General features: G+C 45.7%; 1 protein-coding gene across 1 annotated transcript in view; it reads left to right on the top strand.

The window, feature by feature from the left end:
- The window catches only part of ankrd13b (ankyrin repeat domain 13B), a 44585-nt gene that overhangs the window by 37774 nt on the left and 769 nt on the right, over positions 1–6042 (top strand). Inside the window, exon 15 of the mRNA XM_008300004.1 lies at positions 4294–4375. Coding sequence (XP_008298226.1) covers positions 4294–4375 — 82 coding nt within the window. The remainder of the gene's footprint in view (positions 1–4293; positions 4376–6042) is intronic.

Below are 6042 nucleotides of genomic sequence, written 5' to 3'. Positions count from 1 at the left end.
CTTTTTGGAGCCAGCAGCTAGTGGACGTAGTGATATTGCAGGTTTTTGACACTTCCGGGTTGGCTTCATTTTTCAGGGCCGGTTGCTACGTCCATCTTTTATATAGTGTATGGCTTTAGCCTGCACCACAACATGAAGGGAATGAATGAGTGTCATTACAGCGGCGCCTGTCAGGTGTGTTCATCAGCTGTTTTCTGTGCTTATATTCAAGTTAAAAGCAGGAGAGATGGGCAAGCATAAGTATCTGAGTGACTTCAACAAGGACCAATTGATGACTTGTAGATAACTGGGTCAGAACATTTCCAGGTCGGGGGTCATATGGGTGTGTGAGGAGAGCACCAACAGAAGTGGTCTAAGGACGCCTGGTGGAGGCCGAAGACTCGCTGGTGCACAGCGTGGTCTGGTCCCTCTGAACATCTACTGTAGCACAAACTGAAAAAAGAAAAAACTTTCTATAAGAGAAAGGTCAACACACGGTGCCTCGCAGTCTGCACAAACAACAGATCCCTCAAGTCCTGCAAGTTAAATAAATTCAAATATGTCCCACAGATTCTTGATCAGATTAAGATCTGATGATTTTGGAGGCTAACAACTTAAACTCTTTGTTCCTCAGATTATTCCTGAACAGGTTTTGCAGCATCGCAGGGAGCCCTGACCTGCTAACGGAGGTCCCTACTGCCATGAAGGATTGTTTGTGGTCTGCAGCCAGTGTGTTGGTCGTACGTGTCAAAGTAACATCCAGGTGAATGCCAGGCCCAGGGCTCCACAGCAGAACATGACCCACAGCATCAAGCGGTCTCTGCTGGCCTACCTTCTTCCTACAGTGCATCCATCCCTTCCCCAGTAAACCTGGCAGTCCTCTGGATGTACAAGAAAACACGATTCATCAGCCCAGGCCACCTTCCTCCATCGCTGTGCGGTTATAAGCTGTGGGAGCTTTTAGCGGTGGTCTGACCTGCCTGTGGCTACACATCTCATCAGCGACACCTTCTACCAGAGCCAGCCTTAAGGTTTCCAGCAGTTTGTGCTACAGTAGGACTGGATCAGACCACGTGGGCCTGTTTCTACCCACACACCAGTGAGTCTTGTGTCCCTACGACCCCGTCGCTGGTCATCCTCTTTCTACTGCTGTGGTCGATACCAAGCGCTGCACACACATGCAGCCCACAGAGCTGCCGTCAGACGCTCTGTCCCAGTCAGCTATATCACAATTTAGCGCTTGTCAAAGTCATTCAGATCCTTAAACTTGTCCATTTTTCCTGCCTTCAGTGCATCAACTTCAAGAACTGACTGTTTACTGTGTGATGTATCCCACAGCTAGACAGGTGCCGACGTAATGAGGTGATCAATCAGCTCCCTTCACCTGTCAGGGGTTTTAATCTTGTGGTCCATCATCGTATCTGTAAAGCGGGCGCAGCCTGCAGAAGATTTACACGTTTTCGAGATTCACAAAGTGATGTTGCCATATCAACCGAGGAGGACAGCGCTCCCTGTGAAACACCCGCTACAAATTACAGCAATAAATTCAGCAATAAGTCAAGCAGGACCAGACAAACATACGCACTGAAGTAGGGAAAAGCAACCGGTTTCAAAATAAAAACAATCAATACTGAAGTAAAATCAATAAGCAGAATAAATTGCCTGTGATGTGTGGAGCCCAGACCCATTATATTCACCGCCGCCTCAGGATAGGTGCTGCTCTGAGATCCCAGAGATCCTGGTCCTCACAGACCTTGGCCTGCGTCCAGAGGTATAAATAGGCTGGTGGACTGGCCAGAGAACATCCTCAGAGCTTCTTGCCTGTAGATGCGTGAGGAGAGGAGACGGGGGCTGAGGATTCATGCTGCAGTTTGTTCAATCATCTCCACAGCTGCTTCAGACGGGAGCTGAGGAAGGTGATGACACTTTTAATTACAGCTCTAATAGTGAAGCAGGACAGGTGCTGAAGGATTACACTGCTGACGCTGCGTGTTTTACAGCATCAACTTCTGTACAGCCGCCTGTCGTCCCCTGAAACACGCCGCAGCGCTGGCATCTCTCCGCTTTCATTCACAGTTTGCTCTAATTCTGCTACAGCGTGAAAGCGACTTTAAATGTTGTGAAAGTTTATTTAAAGACGAAGGCTGGGAGATGTGTTTTGGTCCGACATGTAAAATAAGGCGGGTTTTTAAATACGTGAGTCACTCAGAACTGGTGGAGGTGTGCACTGCGACTCCAGCTGAAGGTGGAGGTCATCCACACATCGACTAGTGCAGGTTCCCCAACATTCTGACTCAGATGGCAGAGCTGTTGGTCACCTGATCACAGACACCTTTATTTTCTTTGAGAGACAATAAGGACAGATGGGAGGAGGATTTTGTGTTTTTTGTGGATTCTTGGATTGAAGCGGTTGTTTGAGTTTAACGTCCGGGTTTTGGATGTCAGCGCTCTGTCAAAATAAAGCTGAAATGATTCACCATGATGTGACATCAAACTTACAGAAATACAACTAGTGACTCCGTAACAGGAGACATTTTAAACCCTCTAGAGCTCCCTCCCTCTCTGCCTGCTCTGCTTCCTCTTTTTGTTTTGCCAGGTCGAGCGTTCACAGGGATTCTGGTTTTTAGTTTTTTCAGTAAGTTGCAACTTCATTTTCCCGGTAGAGTTCGGACACAGCGGCAGACAGTGAAGCTTCTTGAGAGGTTTCGTGTCCTTCATGAGAAGAAGGGAACCCTCCGAACCCCTGGGTGTTTTTCTAAACACTTGTATTTACAAAGAGTCAACAGGATTATGTGAAGCACGCTACACTTTCAAAGTAAAAGCTCAGAGATGTTGAAAGGAACTGATTAGGGTTTGTGAAATATGCTGGCTTTTCAAAATAAAATTAACTTCCCTCATGCATAATAATAGCATCAGTTGGCAGAAGTTGTCTGTTGTCGCCTGAACCCACAACCTGGTCTACAGTCAGGATCAAAAGTGAGAAACACAAATAAGTGAGGTTGAAACTAGTTAAAGTTTCTGACCTCTTGGGGGACATTCATGCCTGTGCTGGACAGCAGCAGGTTAGAGGGACATGGAGCAGAAGTCAGCCAGGACATTTACACCCTTCCCCTTCATCAGGGCACCTCCAACAGCTTCACTTTATTACAAACTAAAGATAAAGCAAAAGTAATTACGTTGTAAACAAAAGGCCTGGAAAAGCAGAGGAGCGAAGAGTGAGAGCCACTGAAATAGACTGAGGCCCAAACCACCAGGACTCAGCTGTTGATCTTTTCTGATGTCCTTTCATTCTCTGCTCATCTGGTCCTGAGGCAGGAAGCTGAACAGGCAGCATGCAGAGAGGCAACTCACGGAAACAGTAAAAGCATAAACGATATTAAAGCCACAGTGTAGGTACGGGATTCAAATGGGGCAAAACAAGGAACCAGCTCAGTGTACCACAGCATTACATGTTTATTACATGCTGTTGACAACACTGTGAATTTCTCCAGTGTGAGATAAATAAAGGCATATCTTATCTTATCTTATTAGGCTTTGTGGGTGACTTGTAATTATTCAGACTCTTTGCTCATGAGCTTCATGAGCGTCATATTGCTTCATGTGCTTCCTGAGCCAGGAGGAGGGACGAGCACATCCAAAGGCTTCAGAAAGACTCCGGCACACAGGCTCATTTAGAGAAAAGTTTGATTTTCTGCGACGTTTGTTTCCACAGAATGAGTAAAATGCAGGTTACAGGTTGCATGTGTACATGAGCTTCAGTGGCAATAAGGTAATTAATGTTGGGCAGATAATATGGAACATAGCAAAGATGACAGGTGAGCACCAGTGGTCATCATCTCAGTGATAAAGGTACCTGAGAACTTGACTATAGTACATAGATGCCGTCAGCAGCTCAGCCTCCAGAGTCCCTGCAGCCTTTTGAAACAAGTTAGTCAAACTACCACCTTATCCTGGGGCCCAGGGGTTGGTAACTTAGCCCAGGGTAGAAAATAAATCAGAAAATGTACATTGTGCTGTTGAATGCGACGGCAGCACCAGCTGATGTGATGAACAATAGTGTTAAGAAGCTGATGCCTAATTTGTAGCAGGTGCCTCTTCTCAGTGTTAACAGCAGCTCTAGATGTTGGGTGTGTAGTAAAGAGGCAGAGCCAGGATCGATGCTTCGACACATAACTCATAATCCAGCCAGCGAGCTGTCTCTGTGTCTGAGAGCTGCTTTGGCACATCAACAGGAAGGAGGGAGGGAGGACGGCCCGTCTGCTGTCCGTCCACTTCCTGCGCTCGCTCTCTGACTTCCTGTTCCTCTGTATCTAGGTGACCATCTGGGAGGCGCTGACCAATAGCAAGCCGGGAACACACCCCCTGTCCTGCGACCCGAGTCGTCTGGAGAGGTCAGAGCGATGCTTGTTTCCTGACATCCACCTGTTTTAGTCCTCAGTTATCAGCACAGATGCATCATTCATGAAAAGAGAACAAGACTTTGATCTTCAGACGAGATGAGAACCTTCCACACATCCTGCTGTTCCTTCACCCACATCGTCTCCCACTTCCTCTCTGCTCTGTTGTTCTTCTGTCTTACTCGGCTCCATTGTCTTCTTTCCTTTCTGCAGCTTTTTCCTTCCATCCCTGAGTCACATCCTGTATTCCCTCATCCAGCCTGTTATCCTCCTCTCATCTGCATCTGCTGTGGGTGTGTGTGTGTGTTTCTGTGTGTGTGTGTGTGTGTGTTAGGGTTAGGGTTATGTTGTGTGTTCCCGGTGCTCTGGCTGTTATCTCCAGACAGTTCCTCAGTATTTCTAGATGAGCTTTTCTCTCCTTGCCAGTGTTTCTGCTGCAGTCGTTACTGATGCTGGAGGAAACCTTGTTGTTGTGGACGTGAACCAGACAAAACCAGCAGCATTAACTCGTCCTCTGTTACGGGAAACTGAAGTACAGTCGTGACTCGATGATCACTAAATGTAAAACCTTCTTTTATATCGGATAGCAAGGCTGTTGGATTGTTAAGGGTCGGATTATCGTGTCCCGACTGCACTTCAGTAACAGATATAAAATAAAAAGCAGCTATTAAAAGTTTCAGGGTGTCCTGTGGGTGTAATTTGCAGAGAAAATCCTTGACTTTAAACTCAACTACATCTATTTCTCATATATAAATGCTGCAGAATGCTGAACAACAACCTTCTAAGAGGTTGTGAAACATGTTATATGGAGGTTATGTTGGTGATGGGAACAAACCAACACCAGGAACGACATGTTTAATTCAGTTTGGTAGTAAATCTAAACAATCATGTCAATATGAAGGCATGTTGTTTCTGTGGACCTCCAACTCCTTACTGAAATCAGAGCTGGTCCTCAGCTGTCTGCGTCTTGTACAGAATCCTCAGCGTTCCCGAGATAATCCAGAGCACTCTTGGACCCGCTGTGTGTTTTATTTCATCAAACCTACACAAACACTAATGTGAATAAAGTCATTACTAAGAGGCAATGAGCCAACAGCAGAACTTTAATCTGCATCTAGCATTAAAAGCAACACACAAGGTTTTACTATAAACCAGAAGCTCTGCAAATATCAGATAATATAAGGAATGGATTTTGGCAGTGACAGATTTGTTGTGCAGCTCTTTTCCAGAACATTTGAGCAGCTCATTGAAGGGATTTATTGATATACTAAAGAGCTAAAAGTGTCACAGTGAAGGATAAACAGCAGCAGAAGGAACTGAAGTGACTTTACTGGATGATTAAATACAGAATCCGCCCTTAACCTGATCAGTAATGTAATAAAATGTTCTGACTGATGCAAGATGGGTCATTTTGTTTTCGAAAAACTGACAATGTCACTCTACGTCCACTTTCAGTCTAGAGTTCAACGTTTTGTGTTTTATTATTTCCATATACATTAGTTTGGAGGAAGCAGTGACTGTTGGGTTAAAGTGCATCCTGGTGGGAGACGGTCCTCAGCAGCCACTCAGGAAACCACCTTAGAAAAATCCAGAGTTCCAGGTCAGATAAGGTTCTGAGCTGGTCCTTAGCAGATATCCAACAAAGTGCTGCCTCATGAAAACAACA

Source organism: Stegastes partitus, unplaced genomic scaffold (genome assembly GCF_000690725.1).
Source record: "Stegastes partitus isolate 25-593 unplaced genomic scaffold, Stegastes_partitus-1.0.2 Scaffold32, whole genome shotgun sequence".
NCBI classification, from domain to species: domain Eukaryota; kingdom Metazoa; phylum Chordata; class Actinopteri; family Pomacentridae; genus Stegastes; species Stegastes partitus.
This window is presented reverse-complemented; position numbering and strand designations above follow the sequence as displayed.